At 48.1% G+C, this 23,631-nt stretch overlaps 1 protein-coding gene across 1 annotated transcript in view; it reads left to right on the top strand.

Annotated features, from left to right (window-relative positions):
- The window catches only part of LOC135828484 (rho-associated protein kinase 1-like), a 31,967-nt gene that overhangs the window by 1,059 nt on the left and 7,277 nt on the right, over positions 1 to 23,631 (top strand). The window contains exons 3-28 of the mRNA XM_065340932.1: positions 105 to 205; positions 3,427 to 3,486; positions 4,021 to 4,098; positions 4,281 to 4,338; positions 4,817 to 5,019; positions 5,449 to 5,505; positions 6,104 to 6,191; positions 6,756 to 6,797; positions 7,068 to 7,164; positions 7,535 to 7,629; positions 8,188 to 8,291; positions 8,630 to 8,694; positions 9,264 to 9,300; positions 9,448 to 9,594; positions 9,954 to 10,043; positions 17,027 to 17,068; positions 17,340 to 17,432; positions 17,708 to 17,954; positions 18,688 to 18,794; positions 19,371 to 19,430; positions 20,577 to 20,643; positions 20,939 to 21,099; positions 21,343 to 21,465; positions 21,832 to 22,064; positions 22,857 to 23,149; positions 23,488 to 23,582. Coding sequence (XP_065197004.1) covers positions 105 to 205; positions 3,427 to 3,486; positions 4,021 to 4,098; positions 4,281 to 4,338; positions 4,817 to 5,019; positions 5,449 to 5,505; positions 6,104 to 6,191; positions 6,756 to 6,797; positions 7,068 to 7,164; positions 7,535 to 7,629; positions 8,188 to 8,291; positions 8,630 to 8,694; positions 9,264 to 9,300; positions 9,448 to 9,594; positions 9,954 to 10,043; positions 17,027 to 17,068; positions 17,340 to 17,432; positions 17,708 to 17,954; positions 18,688 to 18,794; positions 19,371 to 19,430; positions 20,577 to 20,643; positions 20,939 to 21,099; positions 21,343 to 21,465; positions 21,832 to 22,064; positions 22,857 to 23,149; positions 23,488 to 23,582 — 2,843 coding nt within the window. The remainder of the gene's footprint in view (positions 1 to 104; positions 206 to 3,426; positions 3,487 to 4,020; positions 4,099 to 4,280; positions 4,339 to 4,816; positions 5,020 to 5,448; positions 5,506 to 6,103; positions 6,192 to 6,755; positions 6,798 to 7,067; positions 7,165 to 7,534; positions 7,630 to 8,187; positions 8,292 to 8,629; positions 8,695 to 9,263; positions 9,301 to 9,447; positions 9,595 to 9,953; positions 10,044 to 17,026; positions 17,069 to 17,339; positions 17,433 to 17,707; positions 17,955 to 18,687; positions 18,795 to 19,370; positions 19,431 to 20,576; positions 20,644 to 20,938; positions 21,100 to 21,342; positions 21,466 to 21,831; positions 22,065 to 22,856; positions 23,150 to 23,487; positions 23,583 to 23,631) is intronic.

The raw sequence follows: 23,631 nt of genomic DNA, 5'->3' as shown, positions 1-23,631 counted from the left end.
GTCTCGGTGTCCTTTGCTTCGTGTCTTGTGTGAAGTTCTATTAGTTATAGATGGTTTCCAAGCTTGACTGTGATGTGTGTCAATTCCCTTGCTTTGCCGACTAGATGTCGAACCGGTGAAGGCAATTAGCGAGTCCCGCTTGTCCAAGGATGATTTCAAATGTATCAAAGTCATCGGCCGGGGTGCTTTCGGCGAGGTGCAATTGGTAAGGAGAAAGTGAGGCAAACTGCTGGTGTTGCTGTTGCTGTAGTGTCACTATCCTGGGCTTATACCCACCACTGCCTTGTGTTCGTATTTCGTCATTCGTAAGCCAAGGGAGTGGATTATCGGGGCCCCGGGGACCGTCTTTCCCCCGTCATGGCTACTGGGACTGGCACAGCACTAAACAGTTTACATTTTTACTGGCTGCCCTGGCGTGCGTGTGTGTGTGTGTGTGTGTGTGTGTCAGCCTGACATTGTTCCGCTGTGCACTAGTGCTGTTCCTTGATAGCTGCTAGTACTAGTAGTAGCTGGTGTTGTGTCTGCCAGGAGATCCGCTGGGCACCTACTAGAATCTAGATGTTCGACTTCGAGTCCCTACCGCGCGTAGCGCTTGTCTGTAACGCCATCCCACTGCTCACGGGCAATCACTGTGTCGTGTTGCGTCGTCCCCTGTTTCGCCTAGTTTCTGGGGAAATAGTTAGTTCACATACTGAATGTTACAAGTGTTTGCTTGTGTGAGTGTATCGGACAAGGAGGTGTATCATCTGATCACCATCCGTGCATCGTGAGAGTTTTGAGTTCTCCGGATTTGTGCTGGCGCGGCTGATCTGGCGTACTTGTCGGTGTGCCGATTTGTTCCTCTCACTCGCTCATCCGCTGATTCTCTTTCGACGCCGTTTTGCCGTCAGGATGGTCGTGGGATCGTTTCCGTTGAAAAATGCGTGTCCTTCAGTATCGGGGCACGTGAGCTCATTGTTTGGATACGCGGGTCACCGGTCAGTGGACAGGGAAGTGTACATGCGTGTACATGGCCGTTCATGACACCGTCTGTGTGACATGTATGTCGTGCATGATGGGACAGATTCAACGCTGGTGTTATCATTGTTTATCTCTTCTCCACTAGCACTGCCAATGTGCCATACCAGTGGGCAGTGGCAGTGGTGAAGTAGTACTAATAGTCTGACTGTCAGTGAAGCATGTCGATTGACGGATTGTAGTCATAGTGCTACAGTAATGCTGGGATGGTGATGGTGTAGACTGTAGTATGACAAATATGACAAGCTGGGACACAACTAATTTTTACTTAGCTCTTGCTAATCATCCTGCTAACCTTATCTTTGTACCATCACTCTTCCAGTCATTGTTTCCAGCACTGTGGGTGGGCGTGTGTCCAGCTCAACAGTGCATGGCTATGCTGCTTGACCTGCTGGCCAAAATAATGATTAATGTGATCTGAGGCACTGGCTGATTGACTCAAGTCAAGGCCCACACATCTGACTGCCTTTTACAGAACTAGCTTTAGATGCTGCACTGGCAATTGAATTGTAGAACTAGTACTGTAGTAGTCTATGAAACACTGAGCACTGCAATACTGCCAATAGTGATAAAGACTAGTGATATCACTGCAGTATCTAGTTAGCTAGGAATCCAAGTTAGTTGGCACCTGGTTATTGTCAGTAGATTGTGCAACAGTACTATTTTGACATTGTGTGTATAAGTGGCTATAAGCAACAACCGATTAGTCCATCTAGGTAGGAGCCAAGCTAGGCACTCACCACTTACAGTACTACAGTACTACCGTGATTCATTGCGAATAGCCAAGATCACAAACCCAGTCCAGGATTGAATTGATGTTACACTATTGTTACGCTATTGTTGTACACGTAACATGAGTACTCAGTGGGCACTCCTAAGTCCACCTATCCCGGTATGATGCCCTGGGCATGGCATTGCTCTGCATGCCCGGCTCTAGTAGTACAGTCGTCCCTCTCTAATCCGGCACCTTTTGCTACGGCGTTTTCTGCTGGATTAACGAGGGTGCTGGATTAAGAAATCCTGCCCTCTGACCCGGCCCTACCCAATTGCATGCATGTATCATATGTACGTCAAAACGCAGGGCTTTTCCGTGTCGACCCAAGTATTTGGTGCACGGCTTTATATTCTCAATTGTTCTCCAGGAATATACACAGTGATAAAGTGATAAAGTAAAACAGAGAACATGTTCACATGTACTCTTGCACACACACGCACACACACACACACACACCTGAAAATTGGCAGGACACTACTCCTTGCTAAAATAAGGAAGTATGGTTGACTGCCGTTGTCTCCTGGACAACATTGACCAGACTGGCCTAGCCTGGCCTGGCAAGGAGTGCACCTGTACGGTACGCGATTTACGACTGCCGGATTATGAAATCAAACTACGTGCAGTTTGAGCGATTCGTTTCAAAAAGTCACTGCCGGAGGCGGAATTCAAGTGCCGGATCAAGATGTAGGAATTGAACAAAAAAAATCGGTTTCGTCAGAAAGTGCGCCGGTTGGCAAGGGTTCCGGATTAACAAGTGCCGGATTAGAGAGGGACGACTGTAGTAGATAGTAGTAGATCTACCAGTACCCGAGAATACAGTTGCTTTCATGAAACAGCAATGCACTGGGTAAACAATGGCTGCCCTTAGTTTGGTGGAAGTGAGCGGAGAGTTGCACGCATGACAGAAGTAACGACCAGGGCCTGGGACCTGTACACAGCACTCATCCTACCTCCGCACTGTCAGCACTATTGACTATGGCCGGGTAGACCTGGGTAGCCCTACACTGCCGGTCAGTTGTAGGTTAGGTCAATATTTGGTCCTTCAACTTGATGTCCAATGATTATGTCATCCTATGTGGTGCGACATTCCAATGCACATAAACAGGAAATTGCCTGCCGAAAGCTTTGATTGGATTAATTAACCATCACCACTCATCCTTCTGATGGTGTATTGCCCAAGTCAGACAGTGTCCTACTCCTAGTATAGTACCGGCTGAATGTGTGCATGCATACCAACACTGTACACTGTACGAACAATAATAATAATAATCCACCCTATGATTGTGTAATCTCTGCCGCTCATACTAGTTCTAGGTGCTTATCATACATGCGGTGCTTGCTAAGCTGTATGGCCATTTTCATTGCACTGGGGGGGGGGGGGGGGGGGGGAGGTTAATGCCAGCTCCCATGTGGAGGGGGGGGGGGGGGGACGGACTGCAGCCCTAGTTGTACGGTCATGCGCATTCCATGCTGTGACTCAGTGGGTTCATTCTCTACATTGTCCGTCTACATTCTCTACATTCTCTACATTCAGGTCCGTCCTCTTTTGTTCACCTGTTCACCTGTGAACATGATATTGAAGGTATTACAATGTATGTGTTATTTCGTATGAAATGATGTTTTCTATTTTTCAGGTACGCCATACGCCTACAAAACAGGTATTTGCTATGAAGATGCTTAGCAAGCTGCAAATGGTGAGATTATGATTATGTACGCTTCTACTTCGTGTCAGTGGTCTCATAATAATAATTATTATTATTATCAAATTTTTGATAGGGCAATCCCCACAGGCCTAAGGCCTTCTTACAGGGTACCCTAGAAATGAAAGTACTGAATTACGGAATAGGTGCAGTGAAGAGCATAAGCGGACTGCGGCGGGGAGTGCATTCCAACGGTCGGAACCGATGAAAGAAACTGAAAAGAGACGGAAACGAGTTTTAGCTTTTGGTAGAGTGACAGACGAAGATACCTGAGAGCGAATAAAACCGGGAGAATGACGGTGGGATTTCTGGACAGCTATTTATACTCACTTCTGCGCACTTACTTGAACCCAGACGGAGCGTTTATTCTGTTGGTAAGTGCATGTTTTGTAAAGCATGCCCAGGAAAGTTGTAAGTTCGGTTTTGTTCCCAATGACAATGCCACAATGGTTAAAGGTAGCCCATTTTTTGTCTCATTGACGATATCTGATAAAATGTCATGTTGTTGTTTTCCTGCCCTGGGAACAGATCGAGCGGTCGGACTCTGCATTCTTCTGGGAAGAGCGTGACATCATGGCCAAAGCAGACAGCGAATGGATTGTGAAGGTAAGTAATGATAATTATTCGTTAGAATCTCGCACTGATTCCGGACTGTTACTGACGCCTCTTTGCATGACCGTCCTGTATTCACATGAGTTCATTCCAGTGTGGGTATAATAGTGCACTATACATGTAATGTGCTTCACATGTATGTATGATTGATGTCTGTTTTGTGTCTATCTATGCAGCTCTTCTTTGCATTTCAGGACCCTATGTATTTATACATGGTGATGGAGTATATGCCAGGTGAGAGGCTAAGGACGTAGTTTCAAGTAAATACGAGTGGCTATTTCTAAGCCAGTTGTTTATATCATCCTTTCCTTTTTGAGGCATCCGTATCCATGTACAACTGTAGCATGTGATGTCCTGATCCGGGTACAGTCAGACCTCCCTTAGCCGCGCACGTTCGTTTTCCACAAAAAAATCCGTATACTATCGATAGGCGAGGGAACCGGATAATCGAACACACACACTGCATGTATGCATGACATGTGCTGTAAATCGGCAACCAACAGTTTTCTTCCGGATGACAAGGGATCCGGATAAAATAGGACCGGATAAGCGAGGTCTGACTGTACTTGTGAGTGCCAGTTGCATCTCAGGCTATGTCACGGCACTGGCACCACGTAAATGAGCTAGGGACTTGAATGTGTCGCTGATATATTCGTGAGGTACAGGTTGATTGAACTTCACGTCTGTGCTTTGAATGTGATGTGCTGTTCAGGCGGCGACCTGGTGAACCTAATGGCAGAGTATGACATCAGCGAGTCTTGGGCAAGGTTCTTCACAGCAGAGGTGTGCCTGGCGCTGGACAAGATCCATAGCATGGGATTTGTGCATCGGGACGTCAAGCCCGACAACATGCTACTGGACAAAAGCGGGCACTTGAAGCTGGCCGACTTTGGCACCTCGGTCAAGATGGGCAAGGTATTCTGTGTTTCCTGATTGGAGGGTGCTCTATGGGCTGCATGCAGGATGTGCAACCACCTGTTACACCAGCTAGACCATTTGAATACAATAAAACAGGCGCGTAGCACCACCATTGGAGGTGGTCCAACCGGAGGGGGTCTCCCTGGGAAAACTTTGAAATTAGGGTGCAAAATCCTGCATTCTGGGCACTTTTGGCATTGTGTTAAAAAAAGTGGTCCGGCCAAAGCCGGACCGGTTGGACTGGCTGCTACGCCCCTGTAAAAACTTGCAAAAAAGTATCAGCGTTCATATAGTTTGATATTGGATTCTTAGCCAGTCGTCAGATTTTGTCCTGTCCTGTCTGGATTTGTGTGCTGACTGCTTTGCTGTGTCCTGCCTGTCTCATGTGCTGATCTGGTACTTGTATGTGACCTTACCTCATTGCAGGATGGAAAGGTACATGCTGAGTCTGCTGTAGGCACACCTGACTACATTTCTCCAGAGGTAAGTGTGCACTGCAGCCTTGCAGGTCTACATATCTGGTCATGCACATCACAGAGGTAAGTGTGCACTGCAGCCTTGCAGGTCTCCATGTCTGGTCATGCACATCACAGAGGTAAGTATGCACTGCAGCCTTGCAGGTCTCCTTGTTTGGCCATGCACATCACAATGGGACTCTGCTGGTGAATGGGTCTGCAGAACATTGCTATTGGCTGTTCTCCAAGCACTGCGCGCGTGCCCTCCGTGTGTGCATGTTTGACATGATCTGATAGGACGTGTCATTATGTGCATGAGACTCATTGTGGGTGCGCATCAACTTGTGTGTGTGTGTGTGTGTGCGTGCGTGCGTGCGTGCGTGCGTGTGTGTGTGTGTGTGTGTGTGTGTGTGTGTGTGTGTGTGTTTGCTGTGCGTATGCTCTACGTTCCTACATGAGTTTAGCGACTACCCTAATTCATGATCAGGGTGCACAGAAAACCGGTCTTAAAAGCCAGCACTTTCAATAGGTCTGAATGTATGACGGTGGGGGCATGGCCAGGGTCCTGAGATGACGGATTAGCAGTATGTTTTACTCTACTTGGCTTGTGATGGTGTAACTTGCAGGTGCTGCAGTCACAGAACGGCAATGGTTGCTATGGGAAGGAGTGTGACTTCTGGTCTGTCGGCGTCTTTCTTTACGAGATGCTCTATGGTATGCTGCTGTGTAGTGCAATGTTCTGACTGTGTGATCATGTGAATGTGTGGTCATGTGACTGTGTGATTATGACAGTGTGATCATGTGACGATGTGATCATGTGACGATGTGATCATGTGACTGTGTGACCGTGTGACTGTGTGGCTGTGGGATCATCTGGCTAGATCTGTAGCTGACAAAAGTTAGTTTGAACAGCCTTTCCGTGTGATTTGCTATACATGTATACTGCTAGCATGAGCACAGTTGTTCATCACCAATTTGAAGTTTACATCCTGCTATTACATGAGTTGACGTCAGTGTGCTTGATAGCATATCCTGTGCAACAAATGATCCTGTGATGCATGAGAACAAATCATGTAGGAAAGCATATCTTGTGACGAGAACTACTCCCATGCCAGCCGTTTTACGAATGATTTCGAGGACTTTCTGTTGCTTGTGCTGGTGCTAGCAATGTTGGTAGTACTGATGGTGTGTTTCTTTGTTTGCTGCATGTGTGGGCGTATGATGTATGTACATGTATGTGTGCGCAATGCTTCATTTGTTGTTTATTTTCATTGACAGAGGAAACTCCATTTGCCAACGAGACCATACTTCAACTGTATCGTAAGTGAAAGCAATCAAGTAACGTCACTACTGCCTTTTTTGTTTTTTTGGAAGAACCAAGTTTTACAGTTACATCTACCCCTTTCTTGATAAGAATGCATACCAGTATGTATGGGATTGGCTGAAAACATACTTTGTTCATTGTCTCTTCATTCTTGTTGACACAACACATGTCATAGTTCATATACCTTTTACTGAGGGCACTTTGCATTCTGAATGCTTCACCCTGACTTCAATGTTTGCTTGTCACAATGATATGTTTTGCCTCAGGAAACATTGCTAACTACAAGACGTCGCTGAAGTTTTCACCCGAGTTCGAAGTATCAGATAAGGCCAAGGCCATGATCCGAAGATTCTTGTCAGATGCGTAAGTGCAGCACATTGCATGCGTAAGTGCAGCACATTGCATGCTGACGCTAGTACTTGTACGTGCCGTTGCATTAGGTTTGAAGCTTCAGGTTCCGGATAAACGAGTGCATGGTCCTGTGCATGCCCATGGCTGCTATCAGCGCGTCGCGTGCAACTTTTGTGTGATGAAATGCCACCTTTGTACTGGCACTGCTACCGATTTGTTTGCACAAACCTGCCTTCGTTTTAACCCTAGTTCAAGCGTGCATGTAGATCGGATTGACTTGGTGATACACACCTTGCATTACCTGATTTGGACTATTTTTTTTTAAATTCTGTCTCTCCGTGTGATGTTACAATGCGTGTGCTCTGTGCATGCTGCTTTGCAGAGATACTCGACTGGGTACGAAGTCACCTGACGACATTCGAGCCGAGCCGTTCATGCAGCACGATGAAGACTGGAACTGGGATAACATCAGACAGTGTTAGTCAACATGTTCTCGTCTTCACAATTTGCATTTTGTATTTATTGTAGTATCTTGAAGCGTAATGAGAACCTCGGCTAATGTGAAGTGGGTTTACCAAACGCAGCGGGTAACATAGTTTTAATGTACTTCAGTATGTACGCTGTAGGCTATGGTCTGGGTGACCGATCCCGAAATGTGCTACGGTCTACTTTTGTAAGTCTATCATGAACAACTAAGTACACACCTGCTTCAAAGTAGTCAGGGGTACGTCTGTAGTATGTCTGATTGTACAAGGAGTCTGAAGCCACATCCGGGACTTTAAAAGTCAGTATCCCAGAATGCGTCACACGAAAGTGCACACACAATGTGACTGGAAGATCAACTTCACAGTCGAAACTTTCCTGCCCGAGTTGAAAACCGCACAGCACATTTATTGCAACTCACACAGTGAAATTGCTTTAAAAAACAGAGAAGTTCCAGGCTGTCCAATAGAGCGCTCAATACCGAAAGACAGAGCTAGTTCCAACAAGAATAAGAAATTGCTTTACGTCGTGATTTGTGTTGTGTTTTCTCAGCCGTGGCACCGGTGGTTCCAGAACTCTCCGGTGACATTGATACGCGGCATTTTGATGATATGGACGAGGAAGATGGCAGCAAGAAGACCCTGCAGACACCAAGGGTAAGCGCCGCCGGTGCACTTAGCTACAGTGCTGTGTTGTCCGTTCAATGGGACTACATGTGTCTGCCAGAGCTGTGTTACTTCTGTCCCGTGTTTGTGCAGCATGCGTGTGTACCTGTCTGCCTAGCCTTGTTGCAACTTTTAAATAACATTATGGACCCCCTCCCCCTCCCCTCAATACACACCCACACGCACATCTCCCATGTGTGTGTGAATACATGACCCAAAGTGTATAAACGATGGTATGACAATACAACTTGTTGGTGTTGTATTATGCATGGTGGGCACGTGTCAAAAACCTGTCTGTGTTTTGGTGTTGCCGTGCGGACTTCCTACAGAACTTCTCCGGTGACCAGCTCCCGTTCATTGGCTTCACATTCTTCAACAAGGATCACATGTGCCTGTAAGCACTGCACTATCACCATGGTTACTGCCAATGTGCTGGACCTGCCTTGCATTAGTGCTTACTGCACACGGGGAGATTGTTTTCGATCATTAGTGCTTTTTGTTGATGCTAATGTCCTGGCCAGACAGTGCCAGACAGTCCTGGCCAGACAGTGCCTTGCCTAGTACTTACATGTACATGTATAGGAAGTTCAGCACATTCACAAATTCTATTGTATCATAGCACAGGATATGTTGATGTGATATTGCTCATGCAGCAGCCCCAGCTGTATCCACCTTTTAATTCGTACATCAGCAGCATACCATCGTGCCGGGTGGCTTTTAAAATATTCACTTAAATTTCCGCACCTGTGCAGGGAGATTGCGAGGTGTTGAGAATGTGGCTGTATTGGGATGTGGCTTGCTTGCTTCGGGGAAAGGTGTGTGTGGGGAGGGGGGGGGGGGGGGGGCACTTTCTTTTGTTCCTGTTTTCCTCTTATACAGAATGTGTGCATGTATGCATGTTTACCTTGGGATTTACATGTATGGCTAATGCCTCTTCCTGCTGATGTGATTGTGCGTGTGCAGAACACTCAAGTCTCGGGTAAAGAGTGGAGCGAAAGAGGTAGGCCGAGTCTGCATCACGACTTTCATGCCGTTTGTAACAATGAGCTTTGCCGAGCGGCACTGGTGTTGGCTTGCCCTACATGGTTATGTATCGGTGTCAAGAGGTAAACTAGTCTTGGCTGCTTTCGCCGGTTTACTTGCTTAGGGCGATGCGCATGGGGCGAGAGGAGCCAGCGGTGGTGCTGATTCTGCTGAGCTGAAGCGCCTGCAGACATTGTCCCGCGACCAGGACACCAAGATCAAGACGCTGGAAGAGCGCAAAACTCAGCTCACTGCAGAGGTGGCTACCAAGGTGAGACCCGCAGTGCATGTGTTCTTGATAGGTCTCGGCAAGAATGTCTCTTTGTATACGTGTTCATGATTTTACTGTAAAGGATACAAAGGGTTAACTTGCTGGCTTAGAACTACAGTAAAACCTGGCAAGGCGACCACTCAGATAAGGTGACCACCTGTCCCAGAAGACCACTGCAGCCAGGACCAAGGGATGCTATTTCCAGTCTAATGGCACTGGATAAGGAGACCACCTGGTTACAGAGACCACACTTTGAAAGTCCCTTGAGCGGTCGTCTTGGACAGGTTCCACTGTACTTGTAGATGATCGTGCAAAAATACGTTCTTGTGATGTTTCCCCGTTGACTGTGGTCTGTGCAGGAGACAGCATGTCAGGAGTTTGAAGCGCACAACTTGGATCAGAAACGCGAGATAGGCAATCTGCGCCTGCAGCTGCAAACACTGCAAGAAGTAAGTGCTGCTTGTGATCATGTACTGTACCACCATGGGCTGTGTCACTGGGTTGTGTGTGTCGCGTCCCTGGCTCAGAGTGACCGGACCCCGAAATCACTACGAGCGGCGACTGAATATAGACGTGTGGCCTCACGACAAGCCCAACACAACCCAGGGGCCAACCAATATAGCTGGCTTGGTCCAAGTTCAACCCCACACGATCAACAGACAGAGACTGTTAGTTTTACGTTGTGAGTAGTATCAAATCCGAGCTCAAAGTAAACGAAGACAGAGAGCTGAGACCGAGTCTCGACTGCTAGACTAGACTAGACTAGACCAGACTAGACTAGACTAAAACTGAAGTAAAAGAGAGAATGAGAGCTTCTTTTATAGGGTGCTTCAGAGATATAATGGCGTGATCATGGCGAGGTAATTCCAGGAAATAGCAGAACAAGTCAAACCGGAATGTGCGCAGCTAGCCAGTCAGCAGAAATGCAGAATATACGTACGGTGATCATTCGAGAAGAAAGAGAAAGAAAGACATCGAGAGAAGAAAGACCAAATTGGGACGTGGGGAGCCCGCTCACCCACGTCAGAGTACAATGTGAGTATATGAGGGTCACGTTGGGGAGCCCGCTCACCCAACGTGCCATAGTTCAGCGGCTTCTTATGGTAAGTTCTGCTGCATTCTTGGTCTTGCTTGCGTGATACTCTGACCTCTTGCGCGGTGACGGTTTTGGTTCTTGCACACGTCTCCTGCCTTGCACTTAGCTCTTGATATACAATGTCATATTAGTCTTGGCTCTTTGCACGAAGCACCGAGGCATCGTGGAAACCTGTAGAACGTCGTAGTGACGTGGTTTTGCACAAAGCCTGGAGTCACATTTCCAGGAAGTGAAGCACTTCCAGGAAACGTACAACGCGAGAACCTACCTGACCAGGTTCCGGCCTTGGATCACATGATGTGTCATGCCAAGAAGGCATGTCACCTACGTGGGAAAGCGCGTGTCGCTCAACCTACATGCTAAGCACGTGGGACAAGACACTGGCCAAACCATGTTGTACTAAAAGGGCGTGACAGCTCAGCACAGAGCTGCTCACTATGTAGATCCTGCTGTCACAGGACTATCAGGCAGCAGTTGCCTTATCCTGGGACGTGACATTTCCCCCGCCGTTGAAGAATCACGTCCCCGTGACTATCCTCGACCGATATGGTAGTCGGTGAGATACCGCGACGTTGCCAGTGTCATCCACCAGGCTCCGCGACGGATACAATAGGTAAGTCAACTGGAGTTGCAGGATGCAAGTCCAATCCACCACAGGTTTTGGTGCGAACACCATGTCATCAGCCGAATACAGCATATCACTCGTATCGGGCTCATACGACTGAACAATATCACTGACTGCTCACGAGAAAATACAATTCCTCGCCAGGTGCCAGGCACATAAAGCATTCACTCAATCCGATGGTGCTACACAGTTGTGAAACCAGATCGGTAAAGAGCTCGTAGTAAAATCCATCCGGTAACGAGCAAATTGGGACCTCACTCGCAACAACTCATCATCCCCAGATGAGTCTCGCCTACCAGGCTCCTCGACACAGGGCGTCCCCTGATCAGCCAACACTGTGCTCGTGGGATCCAGATCCAAATCATCCTCTCCCACCACAGCCTTTCCACTTCAGTTCTAGGACCTCGTCCTATATGAAGCGCAGACCATACTTCTTCGGCCCCAGGAATCCCATCCTGGCCTGTATGGTCACCACCGTCCCCTTCTCCGTAACGCGTTGCTCACTACGCAAGCTCATCACCACCAACCGAAATTGGCTACAACTGACCGATCCGGGCGCCTCATCCACAGAGACCAACTGACTCCTCTGAGCAGTACACAACCCGAACCGGTGCACAGTTCAGTCATTTGTTGCGGATGCAAAGGCACCCATCAACATCACACTTTCACAGGACACAGTTCCTTCCGCAGGAAACTGGTCAACTCCCATCAAGGACAAGGACCGCGAAGAGTAACGAGTATACACTCCAGCACATACTAGTAGGTCATGTACTGTCCGGCCATCCTCTCCACAAACTTTTTTTTCACAAACAGAACGTCTGGAGAATGAAGGTCGACAACAAGGTCAGAACTTCTCCATCCTCGCGACATGATCGTCAAGAGCATTCGCAGATAAAACTGCTTCCACCAGCACCAAAGCTGGGCGTCACACTCGGCGAATCTTCGTCTGGTGCATGGACACGCAGAACGAGATTTGAATTCGTCCACAACCAACGACGTGGTCTGCATCCTCCCATCGTTTCAGCCATGAAACAACCGCGTCTTCAAACAGCACTCGCGACTGAGAGCAAACTGAGTTCGAATGTCAGTAAGGCCTCATCGTTGAAGAGACGACTTGTCAAGCTTCAAGAGCTTCAAGCGGTCTCAACAAACACCATGTCCGAACAGTGGCGTTTTCTTGTCGAAACTTGAAAACTACACTGCACTACTCCGTGATCCAGTCGTAGTGACTACTTTCACAACGCTCCGTAAAGAGGACCCAAGCCCTGTTTACGGCTCACATGGTACACGGGTTCACGAACCCTTCCATATCTGAAGCTGAACAAACGCGCACTGCACTCGTACTTGAGAACTGCATGAATGCAAACAACTCCTCGATCGATCGTGCAACTGACAATAAATTTCGCACCTTGGTGTCCGCCATGTAGTCCGCAGCAAAGCAAGCTCGTCGTGCACTACGAACTCGCACTGCAGCGCTACAGGAACACGAGATACGGAACGAAAGCCAGTGCTGGATGCGAAAGAGAAACGCACTCGGAGTTTTCTTCGTACCAAGTTGGAGCGTCCAACACTGCTGTTGCTCTGCCACGTCTATCGCCAAGAACCTGCCATCAGAGACGAGGTTGTTCACGAAAGACTGCTGTGGACATCGCGTCGTTGCAGTTACGGAGTGAGGAGAACTTAGACCATCCTGGTCACAGCACCAAATGTCGCGTCCCTGGCTCAGAGTGACCGGACCCCGAAATCACTACGAGCGGCGACTGAATATAGACGTGTGGCCTCACGACAAGCCCAACACAACCCAGGGGCCAACCAATATAGCTGGCTTGGTCCAAGTTCAACCCCACACGATCAACAGACAGAGACTGTTAGTTTTACGTTGTGAGTAGTATCAAATCCGAGCTCAAAGTAAACGAAGACAGAGAGCTGAGACCGAGTCTCGACTGCTAGACTAGACTAGACTAGACCAGACTAGACTAGACTAAAACTGAAGTAAAAGAGAGAATGAGAGCTTCTTTTATAGGGTGCTTCAGAGATATAATGGCGTGATCATGGCGAGGTAATTCCAGGAAATAGCAGAACAAGTCAAACCGGAATGTGCGCAGCTAGCCAGTCAGCAGAAATGCAGAATATACGTACGGTGATCATTCGAGAAGAAAGAGAAAGAAAGACATCGAGAGAAGAAAGACCAAATTGGGACGTGGGGAGCCCGCTCACCCACGTCAGAGTACAATGTGAGTATATGAGGGTCACGTTGGGGAGCCCGCTCACCCAACGTGCCATAGTTCAGCGGCTTCTTATGGTAAGTTCTGCTGCATTCTTGGTCTTGCTTGCGTGATACTCTGACCTCTTGCGCGGTGACGGTTTTGGTTCTTGCACACGTCTCCTGCCTTGCACTTAGCTCTTGATATACAATGTCATATTAGTCTTGGCTCTTTGCACGAAGCACCGAGGCATCGTGGAAACCTGTAGAACGTCGTAGTGACGTGGTTTTGCACAAAGCCTGGAGTCACATTTCCAGGAAGTGAAGCACTTCCAGGAAACGTACAACGCGAGAACACGGCTGTCCCATGCATGCGAAGCGCGTTCATTTAATATGGCGGCCAAATTTTAATCTTTTTCATTTTTTACGCGATCTGGCCTAGTCGTATGTTTGCAATTTCGCTCGACTTCCATCTCAAACGGGCAAGGTCAACCGAAACCACGGGTGTTTGCCAGGTCATTCGATAGAGTTTAGAGCTTGGACTGGCCTTGCCTTCGACTGTGCCGCCGCTCGAGCGATCTTTTTGGGTTACCCACGCGCTACGCATGGTTTCTTTCTCGACGTGGGTGCAATTATTTTTGGATCGTCGCTCGATTTCAAGGGCTCACCAACCTCGTCAGCGAATTTTCTCCGCCTCGCAGACAATTTTCTAGTATACCTCGATGTCCTAGCCTTTCGATTTTGTGTATTCCTAAGCTTGACGTGCATCACTGTAGCTTTTCGTGGCCATGTTAGAGACGTTATTTTGTTCAGAAATGGAGGCTCATGTTAGCTTCCTGTCGTCGTGTTGTCGTATTGGAGGGGAGAAATTCGCGTCAAGGAGTGGACGGACGAAGTATCGTGTGGCAGATCATACTCAATCCATTTTGGCAGTGTTTCATCTCAATGTGGATGAAACCAAATACACCCTGAACTTTTTTACCACACTTGCAAATTGGCCATTTAATGCACTGCTACTGCCAGGGGCCCAACATTCTCTGGAGCTCCAGAGGTGGATGTACACCGTTCAAAGACTGGGAGCCACACAGTGGGACAAACTGTTTGAAATGCAAGTCTTCCAAGCCTGGCAGGAAGTCCAAATGCAAAACACAAACGCAAGACAAACTTGCGGCATGGGAGAAAACGCGGGCCATCGCCCGCAAGCACGAGCACATGCACGCCGCCACCACTGACAGCAGCATCACCAACAAAACCTCGCCCCACCACACCAGTACCTGATCACTGGATAGTTTAGTCTGTTCAGTTTACGAATTGAAAAAAGGAAGACAAAATAACAAAACTAAAAACACGAGCGTCGCATGGACCGAATCTGATGAGCAGCAGCACGTCACACCCGCATACCAAGTTTAGTAATAGTAGTAGTAGTATAGTATTTATTCATATTTCTCTAGGGCTTAGTGGGTAAATCTCTGCATCCAGAACAGTTCAGATAGGAATGCAATAACACACGCACAATGTCCACTATGTCACAGGTAGGGAGAGAAGTGTTTGCAGCTTGCTGGTAGACGTTCAGCCGTGCATGCATTGGCAAATGGCTAGAGCAGACGGCCCGCTGTCCTTAATGTAAGGCACACACGCAAGCGTCAGAGCTACAGCAGCCAAACAGCATAGTTTATGGATTCAAGAAAGACTGCACCATACACTGCGCCAGCTCTGGTAGGGTGCCCTATTTGAGCATCGTCACTGGTCGGTGACGTTTTGCAGGCCTCACCATCAAAGATGCGAGGTGATGCTGCTGATCGACTTGCTGGCATGATAGTCACAAGCATAACTAGCGAAGGATGGCTGGAAGTCGAAACCAGCTGTAGATGTAGATTCCAGGTATACCAGAGAATTACTGACGCCAGCACTTTATCCGATGCCCCATCAGTGTCAACTGTACGCCGATGGTCACAGGACCGTGACAGCCTTTCGATCGGTCTACGGTCGGGAGACGGGGCTGCAAGCCCAAAGCAGCGGGTATATAGTGTTCGTCACCAGCTGAGCAAGAGAGCTTACTGAGAAATTTAGGTGTGCACTGTTCAGCAACCAGTCCCAATATAGGTTTGTCCATGAAGGCTGGTGATCCTCAGCTATCATACAACAAATTCCTACTCACTGCGCATATGGCTTGTGAAACACCAGCAGAAACAGCACTGCCTTGACAAGCGCACCAGTTACCATGATGGAGCAGATATGCCAACACCAAATCTCCAATCGCTAGTACAAGTAGCTCTTCACTAAATCATGCCTAGTGCATGCTTGCAGTGATATTTTCAGCAAGAGCGCTGCAGTTACTGCTGAGGAGATATAATATTGCGTCCTTGAAGTCGAAGGCGCTCATCAAAGATTTCTTGCCATCAATTCTTGGCCTTATGCAGGCACGAGGTGGTCTCCCGTGGCATTGGCCATATTACCCCGAGCTGCACTTGCTCGAGGAGCACGTTGTTTCGCTCATGGAAGTCCTTCGTGTTGGACTGAGTAGGCTTGCTGAGAGAACAGAGCGCTGAATCCATCCACGTCCACAACTACGAATAATTTACAGAAACATTCCTACTGCAGATCAGCGCTTGAAAACGGCGATGCAAATCAGCGACGTTGGGCTTCTCCATTCAAAAGGAGAGCCTTCCTAACGAAGCAATTCTCATGTGACACTACATAGTCTCTCAAGCACTCTAGTTCAGGTCTTCTTCTCTCCACTCCATTATCATTTCGATCTTCACTCGGTCGACGTGATGGTAGTAGCTATGTAAAATAATTATGATGGATTCCTCCCGATCCTCGTCGCGGCTAAAATTTGTTCGGTGTTTGTCTAAATTCTCAAACTGACAGGGTTTACAAGAGAAATGTACCTAATTTTGTGCGATTAATGCAAATAAATCGGAATATGTCCGACTTCATAAATCCGTGCGGTAAACCGCATGAAAGGACGCCATGTCGTTAGTTGGTGCACATGAAGTCACCGTGAGAACCTACCTGACCAGGTTCCGGCCTTGGATCACATGATGTGTCATGCCAAGAAGGCATGTCACCTACGTGGGAAAGCGCGTGTCGCTCAACCTACATGCTAAGCACGTGGGACAAGACACTGGCCAAACCATGTTGTACTAAAAGGGCGTGACAGCTCAGCACAGAGCTGCTCACTATGTAGATCCTGCTGTCACAGGACTATCAGGCAGCAGTTGCCTTATCCTGGGACGTGACATGTGCATGTTGTATTCTGCGATTATCATTGTGTTGTGTGTTGTTCTGCGATGATATTGTTGGGTTGTGTGTCATGTTCTATGATGATGTCACTGGGTTTGTGTGTGTCGTGTTCTGCTATGATGTCATTGGGCTGTGTATGTGTGGGTGTCATGTTCTGTGGTGATGTCATAAGTTGATTGCATGTCTTCTTGTACGTGTAGTGGTGTTTGGTGTGCGAGCTTTCCCCATAACCTCTGCTCTGCTTTCTCTGCTTCCCGTGCAGGTCAAGTCCAATTTAGAGGAAGAAATCAAGTTACGCGAGGAAGTGAGTGCGCTTATAAGAGCTTTGAGCCGCAGACTATGTACTGCTGGTATTGATGTTTCCCGTCCTATCTATGACGCAAGCTCTGAATTTCCTATTGACAAGGAGGCATTGGTCCGTAACAATACATAGACTTCGGCCCTATGGTCTTAATTTCCTCACAGCCAGATATCACCGTAGTATTGGTTCTAAGTTATCGGCGCTTGCTTTTCATGCTTCTTCATAAGACTTGCTTTGCACTGTGCAACCCCACTGTTCTGCCCCTCGCTCACAGGCCGAAAGTCGTTTGGACGAGCTGAAGCGCAAGATGACGTCTTCGTCTCGTTCCAGTGCATCTGGCAGCAAGGTTGAAAGTCTGGAGAAAGATGTAAGTGGCCGAGTGTAGCAGCTCAGTAATGGTATTCCGCATCATGTGGTCGCGAGGGGGGGGGGGGGGGGATGTTGAGCCTTCCTGCTGCTTTCATGTTGCTGTACGTTATTTTTGTGTGCCTCTCATGTGTACGCACTGTGTTGGTGCATGCGCCCTGTGCTGTTGTGTGAGTTGACCTACTGGCGGTTTACAGATACCTGACATGAACAATGCTTTAACGTAATTTCTTTTCCTTGCTGTTTTTTGTTGTTGTTGCTGGTGTGGTGTATCAGCTTGCTGACATGTCGCGCAAGCTACAAGAGGAGAAGCACAAGAACATGTGGATGAGCGCAGCGAAAATGACCTCAATGAGAGAGAAGCAAGGCTTGGAGGAAGTGATCGAAGAGCTCACGCAGAAAGTGAGGGGACTAGAACGTCAGCAGCAGGTGCACGCCGAGGAGCTGCAGGCAGAAGTGGAAATTGCCTCAATGGAGACGGAAGCTAAGCGAGACGCACTCAGCAGCTTGGTGAAGCTGGAAGGTAGGGTCTTATTGTTATGTTCGGCACGCAAGCCACGCTGGAGTCCATTGCGGAACAAGACAAGGACTGATTTATTTACAGAGCATGCGCATTACGATACAGACGGGAGAGAGACAGTACGGAGAGAGACAGTACGGAGAGAGACAGTACGGAGAGAGACAGTACGGAGAGAGACAGTACGGAGAGAGACAGTACGGAGAGAGACAGTACGGAGAGAGACAGTACGAAGAGAGACAGTACGGAGAGAGACAGTACGGAGAGAGACAGTACGGAGAGAGACAGTACGGAGAGAGACAGTACGGAGAGAGACAGTACGGAGAGAGACAGTACGGAGAGAGACAATGCTTTGACAAACACTACACACTACACTTATGACTTTTATAGAATTACCTCCTCTACTTGGTCGCAGAGTGACCGACATGCTTTCCACTTGCTGTATGCTGGTATAATTTCTCTGATACTAAAGAGTGATGAAGTCCAGCAACATTTGCTAATGATGATGCTATCCATCACCAACTGGTGTGGTTATCTCGTTTGTGTCCCGCGGCTACTTGTGTATTATCGCCGCTCGACTATCGTGATTTATCTGTGTGCTGATCGGAATGTGCGTGTGTGTTTTCTGCACATTTGTGTGCGTGTGTGTGTGTGTGTGTGTGTGTGTGTGTGTGTGTGTGTGTGTGTGCATGTGCATGTGTGTGTGTGTGTTACGATAATGTCATACTTATCTCGACAGAGGAGAAGCATTGGCTAGAAGACCAACTGCAGATGAATAGCTTGAAAATGACCGAAAGCCTTACCCAGACACAGTCTTACGAGGAGCAGATCAGTGCCCTGAGGCGGGTAAGTCCTTCCTGCCAGTGCGGCTACATAGACACATCGCGCAGACTTGAGTTAGCCAATATTCCCAAACACCATCATGAACAGCCTATATGAATGAGCTGACTTTGCTACCCATTTGTGACAATTGTGGTGCAAACTGTGATGCGCTGTTTTAGGTATTCGGTGTGTTATACTGGCCCGTAATGTGTGAAATCAGGCGTGGCAAGCGCATAGCCCTGCTGGTTTTCAGCACTATAGCACTGTAGTGGAAATAGCAACCAGTCGGCAAACTTCACTGTCTACCTGAGCACACTGGGCACACTGACAGTGCAGCTACATGTAACTCACTGGTGTTGAAGTTGCTTGTCCCTGTCACCCTTTTTACAGAACGTTCACGCCAGAACCTGATCAGTAGTGGGAGAACTGGTGTGAATATCACAGCAGGCTTTGTAGTTTGCACCCTTGCGAGACCATCAGTGTGGCAGTACCGGTGCTAGTAATGCTAGTGTATAGGCAATAAGAGCACCATCGTGTTTCTGATCAGCTCCTCTTTTTCCCATTCCTGTGTGCATTACCCCCGGATCGACCGTGACGCAGGAGAAGAATGCAGCAGAGGCCGAAGCCAGGAGAAATGCACAGCGCTGTGAACAACTAGAGGTAATGCAATGGGGAGCCATCACTTATCCAATCTGATGGCCTAGTGTGGGAGGCTGCAGAAGATTTGGTCATTTTTTTATGAGGCTTACTCGAGTAGTCCACCACATTCTCACAACTGCTGTGTTTGTGAAGTGCAAGTTGGATATTGTCATGCTGTTCCGGTCCAGAGTGTGATGTTGAGCAGTGGAGTGAACTCTCTATGATGTAGTACATGTATGTTTGTGCTGTGTGTAAGTAGCCCATAGCATATCAGTACAATAGCAGCCCCAGTAGTATTGCAGGCCCGTAGCAGCCCCATTTTGGTTGGTCCGGCAAGATCCGACCTCAACACCCACATAGATCTATGTACATGGTATTCGCAACAACATGTACATGACATGTACTTGAGTACAACTAGAGTTCAAACTTCAAAGTAATCACTCGATGTTGTAGTGTCCTCTTGCTACCGTACTGGCACGCGTAACGCGTAACGCAGGGGGGTGCGGCGTAACGCGCGACCAGGCTAGTGCGACAAATTTTCGTTGCGTTCGTAACGCGCGTCCGGCGGGGTGCGGCGATCTTTTCATTGCAAAAAGGCTGAAAACTGTGAAAGCACGTGTACCGCGTGGTGAAAAGTTCAAAACTGGACGCAGCAGGAAGTCCTGCAATAGCAAAAAAAGGACTGCGGCAATATAGAAACCTGTGTAACGGCTCCTGTGCGACTTTGCATGTAACGCCCTGCGTGCGGTAAACATGTGCCAATGTAACGCTTCATGGCCTCACTGCGACCATATACATGTATATTGCCAGTACGGTATTACCATGTAGAATCTACTACCTCTACTTACTTGCTTATATACCTCACTACCTCTACTTATTGCATACATCATAGGTGGACATCCTGAGCGGCTTACATGTGTGAGCTGCTTTTTTTTTTTTTTTTTTTTTTTTTGGCCGAATATTGGTCCGGCACCTGCCGGACCTGCCGGACCGCCTGCTACGGCCCTGTATTGGTGGCATAGCGGTGCTGTGTGTAGGTAACCCATAGCATATCAGTACAATAGCAGTCCCAGTAGTATTGCTGGCATAGTGGATCAACTATTGTAGAATGTCGTTGTGACATGCCGCTAAGATGTATGTTATCCTCTGTGTGTGATCTACTTTCAGAGCATAATGGACGTGCAAAGTGCGGAGAAGGCCACAAAGTCTAGTGCTAGTCAAGATGAAATCAATGGTAAGAATGCTTGATTTGGCAGCTGCGGGGAGTGACATTGACACCCCGCTTGCCTCGGTGTACCTGTCTGTTGGTGCATTGCTTCCAGTCACGTTTTACTAAAACATGTTGTTCAATAAGACCTTCAATTAGTTAGTATTTCCCCAAGAGTTGATATCAACACTGGATTATGCACTTATGCTGGGGTATAGCTAGTGTTCTTACCCGTCGATATTGTCATGCTGTGTCCTCTGTACTCATATTGCCTAACAACTCGCAATGACGTGACTCTGTATCGCTGTGTCGTCCTGCACAGCGCTACAGATGAAGCTACGCGCTGAGGCCCTGGCCAGGCAGGTGGCAGAGAGCAAAGCAGATGATGCTGAGAAGGAGCTCATGGACTCTGTGCGAGCCATGGGTGTCGCCCGAGAGCGTTTGGATGCTACCAGCAAGTCAACAGCGGAGATGAGAAAACGAGTATGTTGCCACTGGAAACCCCGTGATGCATGCATGCGGTGATGAGAGAGTCGTAATTAAATTGCACTGCAGAGTGTAGAACAATGGGCTGAAAGTTCTTCAAGTTTTCTAACTCGTTTCCCTCTGTACTGGAGAGATACCGGGATTTTTTTCCTTTGAAGAAACTTCAGTGGAGTACGATAATATTGAGATGTTACTGAATGGTGGTGGTGTATGGCTGCTCATGGTTTGATTGCTGTTTAGGTTGATGAGTTGATGAAGCAGGTGGAGGTAGAGGCACAGCGCAGAGCGCGTCTGCAGGAAGAGTCGAAACGCTTCGAGTCCGACAAGGCTGCGTGGAAGCTCAAGGAGCGTCAGCTGCAACAGGTTGGTTGTCACGTCCGTGTGTCCGTGGCTTTCACTATTCATGATCTTCGCACGGGCATGATGCCCGCTGCATAGTTAGGGATATGCCGGCTGAAATTTCAGCTGAGCGTGCCTATGATGCTGCACATGTGCTTGCCCCGACGCCGCTGGTAAAGTTTCTCCCAGCTGGATACTAGTAAGGTGTTAACTGAGACCCCCCCCCCCCCCTCCCTCTCCCTCTTGGTTCTCTTTCTCTCTCTCTCTCTCTCCCTACCTCTCCATATCTTTATGCCTTGCATACATTTGTGTGTGTGAATTGTTTTATGATTGAATTTGTGATCCATGTGATATACATGTACTGTGTGTGGTCGCTGTTGTTTTGCCCAGTCCTCTAAGGATCTGCGCCAGGAGAAGTCTCAGTTGTCCGACTCCCTGTCCAAGCTACAGCGCACCACCGTAGCACTGTCCGAGCACCAGAGAACCTCCGAGAGCCTGGCCGTGCAGAACAATCTGGTGTCCGGCTTGCGTGAAGACCTGGCCGAGCTGAAGAACACTGTCAACAAGCGCAACGAGGAGCTGGAGGAAGCACGCCATGAGCTATCTACTGCTCAAGAAGAGCTGTGAGTTGTTGTTAGTGTGCAGTGTGCGGCTTGGACAAAAATGTTTGGAAATATCAAAAGAACTGTCACTAGCTCACGGTTGTGGGGTTGGTGATAAGTGTGTACTGTTCCAAATGCTGATGCATGCAGACTCGCTCCGTGCACGTCGTCACATGCAAGGCTAGTATCAAGTGAATGAACACACGCACAATAGCCATGCACAGGAGTACATGTATACAGCTACCGTATTTCCGCAAATAAAAGGCCGTCCTCGTATACAACGCCTTCCTCGTATACAAGGCCGGGGCAGGGGGCGATTGAAAAAATAAAAGACCCCCGTCTCCGATTAGAAGACCGGGCCTACTAAATGAGTCTTTGTTCTTGTGTTAAAAATATAAGACCGTGCTCAAACTGTGGGAAAAAATAGAAGACCGTGCTCAAACTGTGTAGAAGAAAATGGAAGAACGGGGATAAAACTGTGTGGCGAGAAATAGAAGACCAGGGGGTCAAACTGGGTTGAAAGAATAAAAGACCGTCCTCGAATACAAGACCGTCCTCGATTATAAGGCCGGGTAAGGACGAGGTTGAAAAAATAGTAGACCGGCCTACTATTTGTGGAAATACGGTATATGGTGTATCAGATGTGCAGGTGTGATTACACACTATCGCCCACACCTGCTGTGCCTGGCCTTGCTTACTAATGTAAGTGCTATAGTGCAGGTGGTCAGGTATTAGGTACATGTTAATACAGTAATGGCCAGCTTTGATGAAACGATTTTCTTTCTGTATCCTACTTTCGTTCCGTGCGCTTAGCGGTGTGATCAAGGAGAAATACAAGAAGATGAAAGACTCGTACAGCCACAACCGGGACGATTGGAATGATCGCATGGGTGACCTGGAGCAGGAGAAGATGATGCTGGAGTTGCAGATTAATGAGATGCAGGTGAGAGCCAGGACAGCGGCCACATCGCAGCGTAACCAGCAGATGCAGATCACCGAGGAGCTGGAGACTCTGCAGCACAAGGTGAAGGATATGGGCCGAGAGAACGAGCAGCTGACCTACGACAACGAGGATCTGGAGGCCAGACTGCAGGACCTGGAGGAGCGTGAGTAGACAGACATGCAATGAGAGTGATCTATTTGGTGTCGTTGACTGGTATGCCGCCGCATGTATTGCCACAAATGCTGATGTGTCTTGACCAGCTAGGGAGAGGTTTGCAGAGCACACAGATTGCACTGCACTCGCTATCACCGAATCCCCCTCATTCCTAGTGGAATAAGCAGTTTTTCTTCAAATAGGATGGAAGAACAGCTAGCTCTAGTTTGCTATTGTAACTTTCATGCAATCACAGACTTGGATTGGCTTAAGTAGCGTTGACTAAATCCAGAATTGCTGACTTTGCAGTATGCACACATCTTCACTCTGGTGTTTGTGTGTACACAGAACAATACTCGGAAATTGAAAAGGAGAGTGACCTGCAGCAGAAGTGTGTTGAGTTGGAAAAGAAGTACGAGACGGAGGTGGTTCTGAAGAAGGAGGTGAGTCTTGGAGATTGGCCACATGTAATTCTATGTGTAGCTGGATCTG

Source organism: Sycon ciliatum, chromosome 1, assembly GCF_964019385.1.
Source record: "Sycon ciliatum chromosome 1, ocSycCili1.1, whole genome shotgun sequence".
In the NCBI taxonomy this organism is placed as follows: Eukaryota; Metazoa; Porifera; class Calcarea; order Leucosolenida; family Sycettidae; genus Sycon; species Sycon ciliatum.
Note: the sequence above shows the minus strand (reverse complement) of the source record. Positions and strands in the feature narration are given on the sequence as shown.